The 19,557-nt window shown below is 41.4% G+C and overlaps 1 protein-coding gene across 5 annotated transcripts in view; it reads right to left on the bottom strand.

Annotated features, from left to right (window-relative positions):
- Window positions 1–19,557, bottom strand: part of SPATA7 (spermatogenesis associated 7) — a 67,449-nt gene that overhangs the window by 21,828 nt on the left and 26,064 nt on the right. For all 5 annotated transcript variants that reach the window (XM_077323420.1, XM_077323419.1, XM_077323422.1 and 2 more), the window contains 2 exons: window positions 19,249–19,296; window positions 8,491–8,624 (listed from right to left, as the gene is read on the bottom strand). In XM_077323420.1, the coding sequence (XP_077179535.1) occupies window positions 8,491–8,624; window positions 19,249–19,296 (182 nt within the window). The remainder of the gene's footprint in view (window positions 1–8,490; window positions 8,625–19,248; window positions 19,297–19,557) is intronic.

The raw sequence follows: 19,557 nt of genomic DNA, 5'->3' as shown, positions 1-19,557 counted from the left end.
AGTTGCAGCAAAATATTCCGTTCCGCACAATGAATGACAACTAGAATGACAAGCAGTAACTGCACAACTAATGACAAGCACAATGAATGACAAGCAGTAACCAACAAGCAAAGGTTGGTTACACACTTTTCTTGGATGCTTTAGGATGCTTTGGGCTGATCCTGCATTGAGCAGGGGGTTGGATTAGATGGCCTGTATGGCCCATTCCAACTCTGTGATTCTGTGATTCTGTGATTCTGTGATTATTAGCTAGGGTAGCTAAGTGGAACATCCATGTTCAGAGATATATCACTTCTGAATACGATATGCAAGGACAAACAGCAGAGGACAAGCTTCCCACAGACCTCTTAATCAAAGATATTTCACCCCTCTCAATGAAAAACGATACTTCATTTACTAGAGGATTTGTCAGAAAAAACACGTGCTGATCTATGTCAATGCAGAGATATGGAATGGACAGCCCTGTCTAGCCTTATGTGTTGAGCATGCGTAGCTGGATTTCAGACGTCACTGCAAAACTCAATAATAACGACCGTAACTCATGGAAACTCAAAGCACCATGGAAGATGAGAGAACAAGGAGATAAAGAGTTCATTGCTGCGCAGAGGGAAATAATGCCAATGAATGCATTAAAAGAGAAAGTCAAGTGGATAAGTCGATGCCCAGATGGGCTAATTTGTATGATTTTGTCAGAGCTATTTAGGAAAAGCTACTTATATTTGTGAATCAAAGACTAAATACAAAAGAATGAAGTCAACCAGCCCTGACAAACCTATTCATTCATCACCGATGGCTTGAAACAGTACAATATAGTACAGATTTATAAATTGTGCTTATTTTACCACCTTTCTTTCTGTTGTTCAGTTATTAAGATTTGTTATCATCTACTTCCTGGCTGCAACAGCCGAGAAATGACTAACAGTCTTATAAATAAGATAAGGGCCACTCAGTAAGTAATTGCATCCTACCATATCCATGTGCAAGTATAAGCTTCTTTTTAAAAGAGATTATTTTTTTACTGTTATCATTCAAAATGAACAGAAGCATAACTCAGATCTCACAGTTACACATGATAAGCAGACATGCTAAAACCTCTTACGTTATTATTTCTGGCAACATAAAACTTAGTGTTCCCTAATCATTCCTGCTCTTCCTCCAGTGCCATGATGTTTTAATAGATATGCTTAAGATAGTTATCTTTCCATTATCCTTTGTAGACAGATGTATGGTTTAGGGCAGGGGTAGTCAAACTGCGGCCCTTCAGATGTCCATGGACTACAATTCCCAGGAGCCCCCTGCCAGTGAATGCTGGCAGGGGGCTCCTGGGAATTGTAGTCCATGGACATCTGGAGGGCCGCAGTTTGACTACCCCTGGTTTAGGGGATAACAAATAAATCATTATTAAAAAACAATATCTGGGCATACACAAACAAAAACCTATACTTCTATTTATTAGGTTTGCATACCATCCTTCCTGCTTTTTTTGAGCAATCATCAAACTAAAAACATTTCCATTACAATTAAAACAGCACTAAAACATCAAAAGGGAGTGCTGTGTAGTCCGCCGGTCATTAAGTGATCAATATGTGGAATAATTTAAAATATAGCAGTGAATCCAGAAATGAAAAAAAAAACCCAAGCCAAAATACCATTGTGGCCACAGTTCTGACTTTACTGTCAAGGAATAAACCACGTTCATTCATCTAGTGCCATGCATGTAGACAGGACACCCTATTTTTAAAGCAAGACACAAATACACATAGATAGAAACAGAAACATGGAGATGCTGAGGCAGGAAGTAAAACGCTGCATTTTATTTCCTGTCCCAGCATCATTCCACTCCCCCCTCAGCCACCTCAGCACTAGCAAGTCAAGCACTTTCTGCTCTCGTTTTGAGAAGGGCTTGTTTTCCTCATATCGTACTCCAGTGGCGCAGAGGGAGAAAGAGGGAAGAAGGATAAAGAAGGAAAATATCAAGAAAATGGACACTCAACATGTGCTCTTCCACAATGTTCACAAGCTTCAATTGGTGCAGAATGCTGCAGGCAGGATTTTGACTAGAGTGGGTCTTATTACTCTAGCCTTGGCCCCACTACACTGGACCCCAATCTGTTCCCATGCTCAATTCAAGCTGCTGGCATCGACCATTAAAGCCCAATATCGCTTGGGGCCAGCATACCTGAAGGAACACACCTACACACTTATGAAGCTACCTGACCACTCAAGTCATCTTCCATAGTCCTGCTTTAAGTGCCTCTGAGATTAGACAGGTAGAAACCAGAGATAGCCTTCTACATTGTGGCACCCAAACTCTGAAATTCTTTTCAGAGACTTGCCTGTTCCCTTCTATTGCCATCTTCTGCGTTTATATTTTGTCTGGTATTTCCTCCTTCCCTCCCTATGTTTTAATTATTATTTTTATGTATGTACACTTTATAGAGCCTCTTGTGGCGCAGAGTGGTAAGGCAGCATACATGCTGTCTGAAGCTCTGCCCATGAGGCTGGGAGTTCAATCCCAGCAGCCGGCTCAAGATTGACTCAATCTTCCATCCTTCCGAGGTTGGTGAAATGAGTACCCAGCTTGCTGGTGGGTAAATGGTAATGACTGGGGAAGGCACTGGCAAACCACCCCGTATTGAGTCTGCCATGAAAACGCTGGAGGGCGTCACCCCAAGGATCAGACATGACTCGGTGCTTGCACAGGGGATACCTTTACTTTTACTTTACACTTTATTATCTATTGCAACTTGATTTTAATTGTTTTAATGGTGTGTTTTTAGTGGGTGTTTTTTTTAAAGATGTGCTTTTAATGTGTAGTTTTTAATCTGTTAACTACCTTGACGATGGAAAAAGTTGTGGTATACATTTTGCAAATAAGTACCACCCCCGTAAATTCCAGAGGCTCAAAAAGGTCAGGGAGCTCTGCTATAAACCAACTGACATAAGAGGCCTCCTGGACCATTTCTTTTGAGGCGTACAATGTGCACCATCTCTTGCTTCCAAACGCGTGATAGTAAACAACGTGTTTGCATGCTTCCTGACGGGAGACCCCTCCTGCATTATCCCGCCATCTCATCATGGCTTTTTGCCTCCCAACAAGGTGGCGAAGAAGTTGGAAGAGTAGACAACCCGCAGGTTCCCCCGCTCCTCTGGCTGTCATTCATTGAAGCAGTGCGGACTGTGCCATTTTTTAAAAAAATTTTGATCCGTAAATGGAGAGGGGAAGGCAGGTGCAAGAGTGGGCAAACCATGACCAAGACTGTCATGTATTTCTCCTTTCAGAGAGGCCTTGTTGTTTGCGGCTCGTTGTGTGCCGCAACAAGACAGGGGAAGCGGATTGTACCGCTTTCCCTCATCGCACAACAAAGAGGATGAAAACTCGCGCCACCCACTAGAGAGCTATGGGTTGCTGCCGACGTCATGAGGAAGCAGCATTAAAACCCATGAACAACAAGAGGCTGGGCAGGGGAAAATTACTCGTGCAGAAATGGTCCTAGTGAACCTCTTGGCTCCCGGCCTGTTTGGCATCCATTCTTTCTTTCCCCAGCTCATCTGCTACTCAGTGGGCAGCTTGTCTGTCTCCAAGCACCTGCCCATCCCTTGGCCTGACTCCTTGACTCCCCTCTTAAATGTGTCTTGGCTTCATTAGAGAAGCATCATGTGTCATGTCTTCTGTCCTTTGTGCTCATTTAAAAAGACTCTCTACATCATACACATTTTTCAAAATATTTTTCCAATAACAAACTTTGGAACATGTCCCACCCCAAGGGAGGACCCTCTGTTTTTGCAGCATCCAAAACTGATAACTATGAACATGTTTAGTTGCTGACTCAGCCCATTGATCCACCTGGCCTAGTATTAGTCAGCCTTAGAGCAACTCTTCAAGATCTCAGGTGAACATCCTTCCTACCTGCACTACTCTGACATCCTTTGAGTGGAAACGCATGCACTACCATGCTTTGGACTCTTCCTTCGAAGCCTCGTAGCACTGCATTGATCCCTACCCCCAGGCAAGCCACTCTCTTTGTTCTCTCTGTGAGTCAAACGGTACGTGACACAGATTTGTTCCTTTTCCCTCCCACAGGACAAAGCAAAGGACAGGTAGAATTTTGATACAGGGGGAAAAAATAGACCAAAGAGAACGAGATAAATTATCCTACCCCCTCCTTTTTCTACCATCTTCACCTTGAGAGTACAGTTTCACATAACAGTTTTCGGTAAAATGGCAGGGGAGGGGGGACATTGTGGAAGACATCTATATGGCTGAGCAACTTGCACGATCAGACCCGTTGTGAAGAACGGGTAGCCCTGGGGAGTTGCTTTGTCAGCACTTGGAGACTTACTAACTAAAACAGTTTCAGAGTCACGAGGCTAAATCACATCCTAGGAAAACCAATATTCTCGGTTTTTGTTTTGTGCCAGCTCCCTACAATCACCATGAAACTCTTAGGATCAAATGTTCCCATCCAGACAGTAATTAATAGGTTTAAGACAGATGAAAGCCACATGAGCAAGAATAAACAATGAGAATGAAGCCTCCCTAAAAAACATGCCTACGAGCAATTATGCTTTTATCTTAATGAGTTTAGGGCAGCAAAGATAATACTTTCATCCTCCATTTTATCCTTACACCAAGGCTGTCCAACATTCCAGCCAACACTCCACAGCAGTTCTCCAGTCTCTGCCATCCTCAGCGTACTTATTTGAAAACACCCCCCTTCCCCTGTAGAATAATGGAGACAGCAGAAGCTTCTTATAGACTGTTTACACACTGGAGGTTTCATGCTGGGCTACAGGCTGGAGTTTTAGTCGTGGCAGGTTGCCCCACCTCTTCCTGCACCCACACGGGGGAGCATTTGGCCCCGTGTGCCTCATCTGCCCCCAATTTGTGCTCCTGCACGGGAGCTGGGGCAGTGAAGTTCCCAGTGCGTAGTGAACAAGAAGCTCCACCAATGCACTTGTTGCTGAGTTGCATGACTGGGAATTAGCTCTGATTCTGGTGGCTTCACACAAGGAAACAGGTATAGTGGCAGCAGCTCAAGTCACTCTTTGCTATGGAATCCACACAGGAGGCATCAGGGTGGCTACTTAAGCACCAGCTGCTGAGTGTGGAGAGCAATGTCTGGCATGGTGTCAGAAGAGTCACTGGCCAGGACCCCTGCACCTTGCTAGCAACAGTCCCTGTGCCTTGGTGGGCGCCTCCTGATGCCCTCCAGCCAAAGCACCAGATCCTCCCACCCATATTCCTGAGGCCCAGCCATGGAAACTAGCAGTCGCCATCAGTGAGCTGCCATATGAACTCCTTCACTGTGCCCTAGGTGATGAAGCAGTGAATAGCATGGTGCCATTCTGACAGCACATTATGGGGGACAGTGGTAGAGCGCTCAACAACAGGGCATATGTTCGGCATAAATGGCCCTGGAGCTAGAGAAGTTCGCCTGGCCTCAACCTGGGCCAGGGCCTTTTTGGTCCTGGCCCCGACCTGGTGGAATGAGTTCCTGGAAGAGTTGAGAGACCTGATGGAGCTGTCAAAGTTCCACAGGGCCTGTCAAATGGAGCTCTTCTACCAGGTCTTTGGTTGAGGCCAGGATTAAGATCTAGGGCCCTCCTCAGGCTATGCTATATCATCCAGCAACCTCCCGTAGGGCTAGGCTGTCAATAGAGGGAGTTTTTATCGGTCTTATTTTGCTGGGTGTTTTGAGATTTTATGGGGCAGGGTTTTAATGGGGATCTGATGTAACCAGCCTCAAGTCATTTTGAAAGAGGTGGGCTAAAAATCAAACAAAGAAACAAACATACACACACACACATGGACACACTGAAATGCCACTTATTATCTATCTATCTCAGTTGGGGGGGTGTTATTAATTGTCTAGCCTTACAAAGTACTTATTGCAACTCAGTATATCACTAATCTTATTAATTATCACAGTCCACCTGATAGCCTGTTAGTGGAGAAATGTCATCTAACAGCTAAGAAAGATGTGACAACGACCCTGGTGAAAGAAAATGCCAGTAATTTGGCAATCTCCTCCCTTTTGCTTCAAAGTAAAACAAAAAACAATCCAGCTTATCATATAGCCAGCCTCAATTCAAAGCACGGTTATTATCTGGCCGTCTAATAATGTCATCACTCACCCTGTCAGCTATGAAGTAGTCATGCAAGAATCTACCAGCTAATGACCACTATTATACAGCAGCTGGATGCAAAATATACCCCTGTGTGTATTTTTAACCCAAAATGAATCCTGTCAATTCTTTTTGCTTTCTATGAGAAGAGTATTATTCTACCTGATGTTCAGCTAAGAAAGGCTTTTTCTGCTACAATCAGTGTCAGCCAACAAGGTTGGCTATGCACACAAACTAAAGTTCATACAATAAAATCAAGAGTCCAGTAGCACCTTTAAGACCAACAAAGATTTATTCAAGGCATGAGCTTCCGAGTGCAAGCACTCCTCCTCAGACCTTTCACTCGAAAGCTCACGCCTTGAATAAATCCTTGTTGGTCTTAAAGGTGCTACTGGGCTCTTAATTTTATTGTACTATTTCAGCCCAACACAGCTACCCATTTGAATCTAAAGTTCATACAAGTTTCATCAACAAGAACAACTGCAAGTTTTTAATTAATATTGAATGAAGGACACTATACAGTCAAAGCTAACTAATTTAAATTTGCCCAAATTAAGACAGTCAAACATTGCCCTTCTAAGCAGAGTTATACCCTTCTTAGTCCACTGAAAAGGAAGGTGTAACTCTGTTTAGGATTGTACTGTAAATCTTTCCCATTTATTATTGTAATTGGCAGTGCTCTAGTTATCTGCTGGTTTCTTTACCAACATAGATCGTTTGCACCTTCTCCTTTCAATTTCTTTCACTTCCTGCTTGATTTTTCTTCATCTGCCATGTATCTTCATTCATCTAAGGGCTAACTTGTACAGAACTGGATTCTGTACATGCATCCCTAATTACTTGACGGATCACTTGGGCAAAGGGCATACCTATATGCATGTTTCTTTAGATTGTTCAGAATCAGTCCCACTCCATGCACAGGCTCCAGGGTACTGCTTATTGGAAACCATGATAGCAGGAAGATGGCTGCTGAATCCAGATAAGAGCCTTGTAAGGACAGTCTGTCTATACACTGAATAAGCATGTGGGGTTATGAAAGCAAGCATGGGAGCACTGGCGTGCCCCTGTCACATGATCACAGAGTTGTCTACATTAGTGATCCCCAACCTGTGGGCTGCGGACCACATGTGGTCCTTCGACTAATTGGAGGTAGGCCCCGAAGGACGCCTTCTCCCCCCTCCCCCCGGCCCTTTACTTCATCCCCCCCAGCCCTTTACAACACACTTCATTGTTGTGGCGTGTCTGTATCTTATTTTGAAGGGATGTTTAAACATTACCATAGCGATCAGATAGCGTTAGGGCAGTGGTTGAGAGTAGAGGAGTAAACTACCCCCCACCACCGGGCCTCAGTAAAAGGCGTTGAGTGGTCCCCGGTGATAAAAAGGTTGGGGACCACTGGTCTACATGGAGCAAGCATGCATTCAACATGTGCATTCCCTCCTGTGCGGACAACTTGATGATTGTACGGTAGGAGGGATGGGGACAGCATGTTCATTCCCAGCTCTTTCTCCCACATAGTCAGTCAGTGCTGAGACAGGCCAAGTGTAAGACAAGCCTAAGGGGAAACAGGGGAAGGGGGAAGCTGTTTCGAAACACAGATATTATTTTTCTGACAACATTGAATGGTAGTATTTGGGCACTGACAGAATGAACTGTATAACACAAGGAAATGAAAACTACTTAAACCTTCAGTCTTCATGAAAAATGACAGAAGATGTAAAACCATGGTTTTCCTCACAAAGTGAAAATGCATATATCCATAAGGAGAGTTTTCTGAGAGATTCTAATTTGTTCAGATAGGGTTGGATCCACCAGTGCAAGGTGCCTGTGGAAGTAAAATTTTCCTTCCTCACGTTCCTCCCAGAAGCCACATGCAAGCCCCCCAAAGGTAATACTAGAGGGTTGGAGGCATACATGAATGAAAAACCAGGCAACAGAAGTATCTGCATTGAGCAGGGAAAAGCAGAGAAAACAGTAATTTTTGCCCATTCTGCCAACAGTTCCATTGACAAAAGAGTCAGAGAGTAGATATTTTGCTAAGTTTCCCCTCCTGTAGCCATCTATGTACAGTAGTGGGGCTTGCCCTGCACTACAACAGGATCCATTATAATCTCTTTTCAGTAACAATCTAATATTAATCTGACACAGACCATTTCCACACCAGAGGCTCTGTGCCAGGCTGCAGGCTGGAGTTTGAGCCAGGGCAGGTTGCCCCACTTTTTCCTACTCCCGTGCTGGGAAACATTTGGCCCAGTGTACCTCATCCACAACAGATTTGTGCTCCCACACAGGAGGCGGGGCAGTGAAGTTCGCAGGGCGGAAACAGTCACAGTGAGATTTTCGAAACCCCATTATACCCACCTTTCTGTATGTGGCTGACATTGGTTTTCTACTCTCCCTAGAACTGGATCGGGACCCATTTTTGGATGCGCTCATTTCCTTCTCACATTTTTCTATTTCCTTCTTGAGCTTCTCTCTTCTTTGCTGATCTGATACTGAAAAAAAAAAGAAACTGGAATAACTACACTGACCATCATATGACGATTCTGGAGCTAAAATTACAAAGTGATGATGGGGGTTTGGTTGTGCACAGTGATGTGCAGGACAGTCATCTCCAGATACATGTCTGCTTCCACATCTGGATCTTCTGTGGTGACAAGATAAACTTGCTTTAAAAAAAAACAACAACAAATGAAAAAATGAACCATAATGACCGTTGTTATTGATAGTGGGTGTGATATAGTGAGTTAAAGTATCTGAGTAGAATTGGAGAGACCAGGATTTCTATCCCACCTCAGCCACAACCCCCCGCCCCACTGCTCTTTTAGAACGTGCCTCGTTAAAATATCCTACTGTGATAGACATTTAGGCTCCCAGAGCAGTGATAGACATTTAGGCTCACAGAGCAATGACTGGTTGAGAGGTATATTGATGCATGCCTTCTACCTCATAGCATGTGTGTTTTACCAAGTACATTCCTCAGAAACAAACCACAGGAAGCTGAGTTTGGTCTAATCTCCCTGACATGTTTCTGTGGTGCGTAAGTGGTAAAAAATGGTAGTGCCACTTGTACCAAGGTCAATTGTAATGCAGAAGAAGGCCGTAGAGATTAAACACACACAGTATTTTATGAAATGCAATATAACGCTATCCCTTGATGTTGAAAAGTAAAAATATTTAATGAAGAACAATTTAGACACTACTATTTAAGGGAAGAAAAAAGGTATATTTTAAAATACCATCATGATATGTGTAATTTTTGAAAATAAACAACAATGTTGACATTTCAGTTCCAATAATTCTGAACTCAGTTTTTTTTCACTTGTACTCAATTTATTGAGAAAATCTGATAAACTCAATTAATTGCATTGTTGTGTCATTGAACTTTACTGGGATTTCAATTGTGCTTCAAAATTCAAGTTTGTTTTTTTTAATGGAAACAGAAATGAAATGAGATTTGTTCAGAAATGTCAGGCTGACTCTCAGTCATACCAGCAGTACTTTGCTAGGATCAACCTATCTTCCACCAGGCATTCGCTTGAGGCTGACTGACTCAGAACACCTGCTGGTCCCCCCAGATGCCCGCCCATGACTCTCCCAATGTTACTGTTAATTGTTATTTATATTGATACAATACCTTTATTGGCATAAAGCAGATAAGCAGGATAAACAAAGTTAGTCAGGATACGTCAGACAGTTTAAATTTAAAAACTGAGGACAGAAATTCAGCCGTAATAAAAAAAATTTATATTATAAATGTGGTTTTGTAATCTTCTGATGCTTTATTGAAAGTTGTTTTGATGTTATAGTCTGTATAATGTTCCATGTAAGTTATATAATGTTCAGTGAAAACCGCCCAGAGCTGCAAAGAAATGGGTGGTATAGAAATCTAAATATAAACAAATAAACAAACAAACAAACAAATATCTTTCAACATGTCCAAATCTGTGGCTACTAAAATAGACAAACTTGAAAAATGCTCCAGGCTTGCAGAAAAATCTGAAATATTTAAAATAACAACAATTTGTGTGAGTTTAAATAAAATATATTAGAAGCAGCACCTGTAACTTTAAGAAACAAATGCCTTCTGTTGCCATTGCTAGGCAATCATACAGTATTGATAGACTTTGTTTTTGTGAGTAGAAAGGCTAGAAGAAGCAGCAGGACTCTTTCTAGGACTGTTTTGGTCTTTGATGGAAAACTCACCAGGGCAAGGCCTACCATTAAACAGTGGGCAGCTTGCTACCATAAAACTTGCATGACTCATCCAGGCCTGGCTACTTGCTACTGTTCATAGAATCATAGAATCATAGAGTTGGAAGGGGCCATACAGGCCATCTAGTCCAACCCCCTGCTCAACGCAGGATCAGCCCAAAGCATCCTAAAGCATCCAAGAAAAGTGTGTATCCAACCTTTGCTTGGACTGCCAGTGAGGGGGAGCTCACCACCTCCTTAGGCAGCCTATTCCACTGCTGAACTACTCTGACTGTGAAATTTTTTTCCTGATATCTAGCGTATATCGTTGTATATCTAGCCTATATCGTTGTTTTTTCCTGATATCTAGCCTATATAGTTGTATATCGTCGATACAGGCCATATCTAGCCTGTATCATTGTTCAACAGCAGCCATCTCACAAAAACCAATGTGGTATAGTGATTAGATGCTCAGAATAGGATTTGGGAGTCCCAGGTTTGAATCCACACTCTGCCTTAGAAGCTCTATGAGATACAATCTCAGCCTAACTTACCACACAGCATTGCTGTGGAGATAAAATAGAGAGGAAGAGAATAATTTGTGCTTCTTTTGATATCCATTATGGAGAAGTGCAAGGTATAAATGTAAAAATATATGGGGGGCAGATAAAAGGTAGATGAGAAGAAGGGGAGGAAGAAGGGAAAGATGAGTGGGTTCCCAGGAGAACAAGGAAATACTGTGGGGAAGAGAACACGGAGGGGGGAATGAGTTGACGACCCCCCACCCTCAAATTCCTGTAAGTTCTCCACAGCACAATTGGATGATAGTTTTTCCAGGCAGGCTGCCAAGAGGAGAAAAAGTGGGAAATCTGAAGATGAGGGGGCAGAAAAGCTTAAATTGGTTGGCGTGTGGGAAAAAGAGAAGCAAGCAGGAAAAGGGGAGAAGTTCCAGAGGCTTTCAAGGAAAGAAAAGATGAAGTAATGGCGAAGGGGAAAATTAGATGCCCCTGCAAATCCTTGCTTGTCTTCCATCAGTACTAACAAATTGAGTATATAGCTTGGCACCATTTTGAAAGATAAAGGTATTTTTCAACCTAATGCAGTCAGAAGGTTTTACTCAGTGCTTGTTAATGATAATTTCAAAAAAGACAAAAGGCTCCTATCAGTTGTTCTGAGAAATTTAGAAGATTTTCCTGTAAAACTAATCCAAGTGTGTGAGGGTGATTCACTTATTCTGCCTTAATGTCCCTGAAGTCAATGAGGCCACACTTGTGTAAAGTGATCTGTGAATCATCTCTATGAATGACGACATGAATGCAAGTTAATTAAATTGCTGGTAATGGCTTCAGTGCTTGCTATTGCATTTGCAATCAGATACATTAACTTGTTCTTAAATCTATAGGACAGCATATGGAAGAAAAAGTGCATGTAGAATTCCAGATAAAGCATATTATATTTAAACATTATATCAAAACATTAGATTTTAAATTGTTTAACATAAAAAAATCTGCTTCAAGTGCTTTTCCAGTATCTTTTAATTATATATACATGCACTAAATTTCACCTATGAATAATCACACACACATGAAGAAATAAACTGAACTGTAGAGCTTTTTGAAAAAAATACCCCAGTATTTTCCTAGGTGGAATCTTAAATGAGTTAGCTAGCACTAAATATCCATTTTGAAAATCGTGTATTATTTTTGTCAACCGATGCCTGAATAATCACAAAAAAATCAATTGCTCCCAACCTATTATTGAGCGAAGCTGATATGAACAGATAATAGTACGATGCACCTCAACATTTTCTTATGGAAACCTTGCTACAAAATATGGGGAATGTGCACACACCACAAATTGTTCTATAGGATTTATGATGGAAATCTTCCTACTAGACATATTTCTACTATAGAAGACTGAGCTAATCCTGGGAGAGAGGAATTAATCATCATTATCATCATCATCATCTGCTGTAGTTTGGGTAACTGTAGCCAGATGACCCTCTGAAGGAAGGAAGGGCTATACAAACCACTTGAAGTTGGCTGAATGCAGTACATGTGATAAAGGAGGGCTGAACCTCCTTTAATATAAGCTCCAAGCTGTGAACTTTCCCTTTTCAGGGAAGAACATGTGATGGCAAACCTATATTTACAGGACGATCAAGAAAGACATGTGGGTGCCTGTTTACCGTTGTACCAATTTCTCAGGATGTTTTTGTTCTGCCACTGCCGGAGACTTTCTTCCCCTTAATCTTTCTTATCACAATATCCAAGATGAAAACTCTGAATATATTTAGCAGAAAACCTGCCAAGCTGAAAAGATCTTCACAGCTCGTGCAACCCTGCCATGTGCATCCACACCTCTTTTCTTGGGCAGAGCTTTTGGCATGCTTCTGTCACACATTCAGCAATCACAGAATTACTCTGGCCCCGATGTCTCAATCAACTGGCTTCCAGTGATTCACAGCTTAGACACGACAAACTTCACCTGCTATTCTGAGTCAATCAGGTTGATCTAATCCACATGAGCATGCCCGGTACTCTCCCTCTGGCCTGGCAGCTTGCCTGCTTTGCTGATGGGTAAAATACTGGGCCAAGAACAGATGCAACTAAATACACTTTACATGAAAGGCACGCTCACTTGTTCAGAGTCTGTGCCAATTGTGTTTGTTTCTTGAGGCACAACAATATAACATCAATAAACAGTGTTAAACAGTGAACATTAAAAAGACAATGGATATCTTGCTATTTTATAAATTTGGCTGCAAGCCTAAATATACATAACTAGAAATAAATCCCGCTTCTATTCAGTAAGACTTACTTCTGAGTAAACTTGCAGAAAATTGGTCAGAAAAGCTATAATCCTAACCATATTTATGTGGGAGTCCTAATTAAATTTAGGAATTGTCTTTAAGAATGCATAAGAACAGCATGCAGATCTTATTTTCATGAATATGTTTAAGGAGCCTGCAAAATCCAAACTTGCTTTGAGATACCAGATTAAATGCAAGACCCACATTCTGTGACATTTGTACACAAAGGTCAAATATATGCACTTGCAATAACCAATATCACACTCTTCCACATTTTGATATATTAACACCTTCAAGTATTTAAAAGGCTGCCATATCAAGGATGGAGAAGAGTTGCTCTCTCTTGCCCCAGAGGGACGGACCAGAACCAATTGAATGAAATTAATTCAAAATAAATTCCGTCTAAACATCAGGAAGAAGTTCCTGACAGAGCAGTTTCTCAGTGCTTCCTCGGGAGGTTGTGGGTTCTCCATCTTTGGAGATTTTTAAACAGAGGCTGGATAACTATTTGACAGAGCGGCTGATTCTGTGAAGGCAAAGGGGTGGCAGGTTACAGTGGATGAGCGATAGGGTTGTGAGTGTCCTGCATGGTGCAGAGGGTTGGACTACATGACCCAGGAGGTCCCTTCCAACTCCATGATTCTATGATTCTATGATCTGTTGTGTTAGATTAGGTGAATTATACAGGAGACAGAGAAGCCAAATCATTAGATAAATAAAATGAACAAAAACATTAATCACTTATATGCAGACTTTATTGTATTGCAGATGTTAAAAGTTGCAAACACTAAAACTACTTGAGTGGTGAAAATATTTTAGTTCTGGGCATGCTTTTGTTTTTGCTTGGTTGACATATGTTTTTTTTTATAATAATTTTATTATTTATTATTATATAAAGCATTTACAGAGAAGTTGTAAAGAAAAAGCGACCAGTTGATATGGTTTGCCATCTCTTTTAACATAGATATTTAGTTCTCATCACATATTATTCCTAGTCTAGAAGTTTTTACCATTTTTCTTAGCCAAGTGATTGTTAATACATATGAAATCTGTTATAGGAATACATTCTGTTATTATCTTAAATGATATTAGGTCAGTCTCCTTCATAAATTGGCCCTGACCCAAGAATTACTACTGTTGTCTTGTTAATGCCTATAAAATATGGTTTGTCATCCTCTTTTGGCATACATATTAACATACATATTCAATTCCCATCGCATATTAATCCTGATCTAGGAGTTATTACCATCTTTCTTAACAAAGTAGTTGTTGATACATAGGAGGGTATAATCTATTATAAGGATATATTCTATTATTGTCTTAAATGATATAAAGTCAGTTCCCTTCATATATTGGACCTGTCCTAAAGGTTGCTACTGCTATTTTTTTCACAAGAAGCCAGGAGAATACTCCATTGTTCAGCTCATCTTTCAGGTGGTCGCAGAAAATGAAATTGTGTTTTTTTCCATAGTAGAGTGTTTCTGATTGTCCTTCTGTCAGGGCCAGAGAAATCTCTTGCTTGATTCTTGCTTGTAATCGCCTTTGAGGGGGCTCTGAATCCTTTGTCAATCTGGATCTCTTCCTCTGGTCGCACAGAAATGTCTCCTGATAGCTTCCTAGTTGCTGTCGCTTTTGAATAGACTCTTTTTATTTTGCTGATCCAAGTCATTTCCTGCTCTGAATAGACTTCCAGGTTTTTGGTACTTTCCTTCCGTGAATCTGTTTTCCCAGGTTCTTTAAAGATACTTTGGGTTTTTACATCTCTGGCACTCTCTCCCTCCAGTTGATTAACTTCCAGACATTGAAGTTTCACTTGATTTACTGTTAGCTGAGCTGCGTCATCAGCTGGTCTCTCCGGACCTTGGGCTCCATCCAAAAGCTCCCCCTTAGTCCCACGAATTTTCTTTTCCAGCTTATTGACTGCTTTCAGTATCTCTGAGTTTCCTTTGCATAACAAATGGAAAAGCTGTGCCTTAGTTAATTCTTCCATAGTTCTAGGCAGTCACAAACTATAAACAGAAAGTCTCGTGAGGTCTCGCGGGAGCACGAGCGATCCCAAATTATCAGTTTGTCGATCTCCGTATCAAGTCAAATTCTCCCACTGAACTTTCACCCATAAATCTTCAAAGCACTCTCTTTGTTTGGTTAATGGGTATAATTAGCTGGGAGTCTCTCACTCGGGGAAAGAAGGAATTCGCTTGTGAATTGGTTGAGGGGGGGGGGAGGGAAGAGCTTGTGGGAGAAGAGAGAGAAAAGCCAGAAAGCTTTCAATTCTTACTGTTGTAGGTTCCGGCTTCTGTCAGCTTCTGCTCCTGTCGATCTGGTAAATGATGGTCTGGGAAGAATGTGAGGTCAGCTGGTCGTTTCAAGCTTGTAAAGTTGTTTGCGACAAAGACGCCATCGTGACGTTGAGCACAAGCCGCTATTAATCCAGGGAGGTCTTGCTATCTCCCTACGGATCTGTAGGGATCAGGTCACCGTTCCCGGTTCCTGGGGCGACCGGTGAGCAGATTTGCGTATCTGTTCAGGTCAGCCAGGTGCAGAAGCCCCTGACCCTCGGCATGGCTTAAGAGCTGAACAGAAGTCCAGCTTTCTTTATGGCGCCATCTTCAGTTCTGCTTGGTTGACATATGTTCATCATGTTTTGTTCATTGATAAACAGTGAATTTTTAGCATAGCTCAAAATCATGCTTAAAAACAGTACAGAGACAATACAGTGCATTTGCTTAATTTTACAGATCATTCAAATTAATAATGGGAGGAAAGACTGCAAGTTTCCACCCACTTCTACACACAAAACGCTCAGAGAAAAACGAAGCTGGTGCTTCCAAGAGAAATGCAAGCTTTCTTCTTATTGGATCCTATGGAAAGGTCAGCATCTTGCCATTCTCTTCTGATATACTTTCCTTTACTGTGAAATACATCAGAAGCCTTTGAGGGCTGAAATATTTTATTATGGGCATTGACTGATGTTTTAAAAATAATACAGGGAAACTAGCTGCAAACTATTAGTGAGCTCAACAATGATAAAAGTAGTCACAAATAGTTTTCTTAAAAACAAAACAATAGGAGGAAGAAGGGTGGGGGAACTCTCTATCCTGTAAAGGCCATGTAAGTAACCTAGCAGGCAAGCCTAAAGATGCTTTCCTGGAAGTAAGTCCCAGTAAATTAAATTGGTGTTCCCTCAGAGTATATCGGCTTAGGATCATTCCAATGGTCACATACAAAAGGAAGAGTTCCTTAGAATATATGGGTTGCAAATGAACCATAAGCCTTGCAAGTACTAAGTATCCCTTGAGTTGAACTGAGTCTTAGGATACTCATCTAACTATAACTATATCTTAACAAAACTTGTGACTTTCATGATCCTTGACCCCTGCTATAGAAAGAATATAAAGTGAAGAAGAAGATGTTGGTTCTTATATGCCGCTTTTCTCTACCCAAAGGAGTCTCAAAGCGGCTTACATTTGCCTCCCATTTAGCTCTCTCCATAACAGACCCCCTGTGAGGTGGGTGAGGCTGAGAGAGCCCTGGTACTACTGCTCCATCAGAACAGCTTTATCAGTGCTGTGGCAAGCCCAAGGTCACCCAGATGGCTGCATGTGGGGGAGTGCAGAATTGATCCCTGCTCGCCAGATTAAAAGTCCGCACTCCTAACCACTGCACCAAACTGGTTCACTCAGCAGACTGGAAGACGGTTCACTCATTGTGTCTGAATGTGGGCTGTTATTACTTCACTATGCCAGAATAAAAATTAATTTTCAAGGTGACACAAGACTCCTGCAAGAGCCCATCAGGACTACCCCTCTAGAACGACTAGTTATTCCATATATTTATTGGGAGACATGACAGGGAGAACCACATATCTTTACATATACTAGGATCTCTGTGAGCAGCAGCTGAGGAGAGATTGGGATATCATCAATGTCACAAATAATAAGGTATATGATTAACCTTATTTAGGTGTGACATTAATAATCCACACTTTTATCAAAGGGACTCATGGTGGGTTTTCTACGTGAGGCCTTGAGATCTCCAGAGGTCAGGCTTAAGATCATTATTACTTCCTCCCATGGAAAGGGTTAAGATTGTTTTGCAAAAAAGCCTTGAAACCATTCAGCATAATTTCACACAGTTTATGCTGAGCACAGTGAGTAGGAAAATGATTCATAACTGAATTTACAAATGCAGAGGCAAAGAGGAACTACAGACTTTTATTGTAATCCTTAAATAGTCATAGTTCACTCTTCCGGAGCTATATGTTACCCAAGTCCCTAGTTAGGACTCCTGGTGACCATTTTTCAAGCATCTAGAATGACCCACAAAAAGACTACATTTTAAGTGTAGGCCTCTCCCAGCAGTCATACTTTATGAGATTTCCTCAGAATCCAGCCTCTGAGACCTCAGATTTCCTAAACCAGCACCTCTGGAAATAAATCCCTATCAATCCCTATCGGACTAAAAATAGCAGTTTAACAGATTTTTACTGCCAATTCACCCCTCCCATCTAGTTCCTCCAAAATTCCATGAGCTCTGATTGGCTCTTGTCTGCTCTTCACATGCTACAGCAAGGTGCAGGGCTTTTGTCGTTCTCTCTCTGATAAGATTTAGAAGGTACTGGAAGGCCATTTTATTTGCTAGGGAAGACTTTCTTGATGATCCTGGAAAGGTTTACTGAATGGGTGGGACATATTTTTAGAATATGTTATTTGTTGGATGATATGATTATATATGGTCATGTTGACCTGCTCCCCCCCCCCCACCAAAAATGGCTAGAGATGGGCCTGGAGATGGTGGGAAGGGGAGGATCCCCAGATAGGCATATACACAGCTATGCTTCTCAACCGTATTCAGCATGATCACATTACTTCTGAGGTTTCTTGAAGCCTGAAGAATGTTTCAGGGGTTTCTCAACGGTGCTAGGATATTAATGGGGTAAAGACTGCAGGCATTTTAAGGGAGGAAAGGGTTATTCGGGGGTAGATTAAATTAGAGTGTACACCTCTTAACTATTATACCATGCTGACTCTCACCGTACCAAACCAAACATCCTCCCAAATAAAACAAACAAGATCATACCAAAACAAAGGAAAATAAAGCCCTTTCACATGAACCATAATGAAAAAGACCTGCTTTCTATCCGAAGGTTCTGGTGGATGGAATTGTATAGAAAGTCCTGTGACTGACTGGTTCTCTACTGCAGACAGGAGTTTGAACAAAATAGATTTTGTATCCCACCAAACTGTGGCATTATTTTATTTACCTAGGGTAGCTTTATCTGCTATATTGTCCTATAGGCCCTTAAGGCATCTAACAGTAAAAACTAACAAAAATAAAACAAAAAGAACATCTAATTGAAAAAATATATACTCTTTTCAAAAAGGGGCTGCTTATTTTCTTTATATGATTAAAGGTATAGATAAACAAGATGAACATCAACTGGTGCTTAAAGGATGTTACAGCAGTTGAACTTGAGTAGGGAGAATTTTTTGTAACAGGGTGCTACCACAGGAAAGGCCCTGCCTCAAGGTTTATCCATGTAGCACATGCTACGGGTCTTGCACTTACAAGGGCCCTGCACGGCACCCCCCCCCACACACACACACACTGTAGCCCCTCCCCCCTTTATTTCCTCTTTATGAACATTCAGAGTGGCACCCCTTTCAACTGTAGAGACCCCTACTTCCTCAGTCTGGCCCTTCCTGCTGCAATTGTACCCTACTAGGGCCCTGTGAATCCTTAAACCACTCCTGCCCTCTCTTCAAGTTAACTGTGTATTTCATTTCCAGAAGTAGAGGCTATAAAGTACAGACTTTGGTTATAAATTTGATCTGATAGGCAGTTTCATTTGTGAGCAAACAGTTTTTAAGATACATTGGTTCCAGACCAATTAGAAATGAATGGAGAAAAATGGGTGGGGGAGAAAAACTAAAAAGCAACTTGATGATCATAGTAAAAAAGAAATCATTTTGGTGATGGTGGAAGGGTACGCTCTATAGGGCAAGAACAGCACCTGGTAAACATAGAAGTATGAAATTCAGGACAGTTAATTGCTAAGAAGTAACACTATATGGAAGTTTTTAAAGGACAGTCACCTCCTAGGAAATACTTACATTTTATGCTGTTTAGTCTGCTTTTTGGTACTGAACAGTCTACAGCAGCTGAAAGCAAATAATACAATAATGAAATGTGAGTGAATGAACCTATTTAAAATTCACAGTCACCTTGGCTATCAGTTCCATAAAAGCAACCCTTTGCAAAAGAAAAGCTTCTGTAACTGAATCGCGTCAGCCTGACCACATTTTTAAATATTCTATTCCCACAAGCAAGTTTTTGCTTAAACAGATTCAAGTAAATGTTGGAGAAAGTTTCAGTAATGTAAATTAAAACTGCCCTGTACTTTTGCACATACGGAAAAGACT

This window comes from Paroedura picta, chromosome 2, assembly GCF_049243985.1.
Source record: "Paroedura picta isolate Pp20150507F chromosome 2, Ppicta_v3.0, whole genome shotgun sequence".
NCBI lineage: Eukaryota > Metazoa > Chordata > Lepidosauria > Squamata > Gekkonidae > Paroedura > Paroedura picta.
The sequence above is the reverse complement of the archived record's forward strand: the minus strand, read 5'-3'. Positions and strand labels throughout refer to the sequence as shown.